General features: G+C 37.7%; 1 protein-coding gene across 1 annotated transcript; it reads right to left on the bottom strand.

Annotated features, from left to right (window-relative positions):
• Positions 1 to 377: 377 nt before the first annotated feature.
• On the bottom strand, positions 378 to 1,565 carry BATDEDRAFT_36608 (uncharacterized protein). The gene is made up of 4 exons (XM_006676781.1): positions 1,547 to 1,565; positions 1,304 to 1,429; positions 715 to 1,136; positions 378 to 533 (listed from the first exon to the last, which is right to left on the bottom strand). The coding sequence occupies exons 1-4, from the start codon at positions 1,550 to 1,552 to the stop codon at positions 425 to 427; spliced, it is 663 nt and encodes a 220-aa protein (XP_006676844.1). The 5' UTR covers positions 1,553 to 1,565; the 3' UTR covers positions 378 to 424.
• Positions 1,566 to 2,268: the final 703 nt, after the last annotated feature.

Here is a 2,268-nt window from a genome sequence, read left to right on the forward strand (position 1 = left end):
TCCAGTTAATCGAGAAGGGCCTTCCCAGGTTCTCTAAGCGCGGAGCAAATCTCCGTCGTCGTCCGAGCAGATGCGCAGAATGGATCTGTGAGCGAGGCTGCATCTGCTCTTTGTGATATTGGAAGAATAGTGGCCAAGTAATCTGTATTTGGTTTTGAGCTTGCACAAATAAACTTTTAATTTTTCAATAGAAAGTAGGAAAAGACGGTTTAAATTTTTGCAAATGTGAATGTCTAATTGCAAGTCATTTTCTGTACTAGTGCATGTTTAGTGTCAAGTGGTCATTGGGTCTTGCTAGATTTTAAACTTGGTATAACTCAAAGCACAAGAGTTGGTAATCGCTAAACATGTAAAACTAAAATTCAGGGTAATATTTTGAAATACAAATTGTTTATTTCCAAGTCTTTGATGTCTAGCTAGATTATCATAGCGCTGTGCCACGCTCAAAATTGGCCTTGATGTCAGCAGTATACTTGTCATATGCACGAGATATTTTTTTGTTGAAGCGCATATTTCGTTCGTTGATATAAGTGCTAGTGTAGAACACAAAAGTAAATTGTATTAGTATATCAGACTGATTTTCAATTCGACCGAGTTTCATTATATGCAAAAGACTGTTTGGTTTTAACAAAACTAGACAGTTTAAAACTTTTGACCATTTAAAAATATAATAAACATAGTATATCAATACGGGTATAAAGGGTGAAAGCATACACTTCATCTTCATCATCAAATGCACGTCGTCGAGAAAATTGTCCACGTTGTGCACGCTGTTTTTCAATGTCCTTTACAAGCCGGTCCACAGCTAGCTCATCGGGAGCAGCGGAATGATTTGCATATGAGAGTGAGTGAGCAGATCTGTAGAATGCGTCTTCCGAAACAATTTCTTGAGTACCATCGCTGCTACCATGCGTCATTGATGCAATATTTGCTTGTTGTCGGTACTTTGTCAAGTCGGGTTTGATGTCAGCTATCATTTTGGAGTATTTTTTGGCAGCAATCTGAGCATAGTCTGAAAAGCCGTGATCTTTTCGAGCTTCCTTTTGAGATAGTTTTTCTTCCCAACGCTCCACATCGTCGATAGTGTAAGTTAAATTTTTGACACGATCGTAGTCTGTATTGGTAGCTTCTGCAGCCTATTTGATTGACAATGATTACAGGTTACATGAGTTTAGCAGTGATTCAAAACTATATAGCACCGAGTTTTAATAGGAATGAACATATCTACATAAATTTAAACAGAGCCAAAAGCTAGATATTTACAACAATTCAAAGAGTGAGGACTAAATAAACCTGATCTTACAGTTTTAGCTTGAAGTTCTTGAGCCTCCTTAAGCTTTCTCTCATGCGCCATTGATTCTTTTGAAGTTTGCTTATGGCGAGAGAATTCAGAGTGCACCTCCTTTCGGTTAAGTTTTTGTGATTCTATCTATATCGAAACATGTGAATATTATTGATGGCAAATATAGGCTGATCGTTGGACAAGGTAAGAGTGCTAGTTGCAGCTTTACATAGCCAAACAGCACAGATTAGATTGAAAACCTACTCTCATAGACTTTAGCTTGGAAAAACGAGACAGCATATCAGCTTTGTTTGATGAAGAGCCCTGGGTATCATTAGACTGTAAAGCATCATCATTCTGAACCATTGGTGATGAAGCCGAGTCAGCTTGTTGATTATCTAAAAGGCTCACCGTTTCGTCTAAACACAGGTTGTTTTTGTTTGTTCTATTATGCTTGGTGGGAGACGGTTTTTTAGTTTTATCTGCAGCCTTGCTTTTCTTGGCAAGATAAGGCTGGTCGACTTCATCCGCAGTATTTGAGGGCTCTAATTGAGTAGTTGACTGCTGATTTACTTGCACATGAACAGGAGCTTTTTTAGAATTTTGATCCATTTCTAAAATAGCATTTGATGATTTTGTAGATGTCCTACTTCGCTTGCCTGCCATTTCAAGTAGATAAAAATGTTGATGTCGGATAAAGTTGAAACTTGGAATGGTTTGCCCTGCAAAAAGTGAAATTATAATCACGTGTATTTCATGCAACAAAATTACACTTTACAAAATAAAGCACTAAATAAGAATACCAAATTACATGAACTCGATTTCATGACATGATTCCCACCAAATTCATAGTCAGAATTGTTGTAAACTCTAGCTGATTGGAGCTTTTTGTGGCGATTGGCATGTAGAGCTGCGTTTCTGGGAATTACTTGGACTAGAAGCGCGAATGTATCCGAGATTAAAATACGAGTTCTAGAGCTGAATCA

Source organism: Batrachochytrium dendrobatidis (assembly GCF_000203795.2).
Source record: "Batrachochytrium dendrobatidis JAM81 unplaced genomic scaffold BATDEscaffold_2, whole genome shotgun sequence".
Taxonomy (NCBI): domain Eukaryota; kingdom Fungi; phylum Chytridiomycota; class Chytridiomycetes; order Rhizophydiales; genus Batrachochytrium; species Batrachochytrium dendrobatidis.

Bases quoted from the DNA above. Each gene is read 5' to 3' on its own strand.
- BATDEDRAFT_36608 (XM_006676781.1), bottom strand. The intron at 1,137-1,303 runs GTAAGATCAGGT...TCAATCAAATAG, and splicing joins AAGAACTTCAAGCTAAAACT to GCTGCAGAAGCTACCAATAC. The intron at 534-714 runs GTATGCTTTCAC...GTTCTACACTAG, and splicing joins TTTGATGATGAAGATGAAGT to CACTTATATCAACGAACGAA.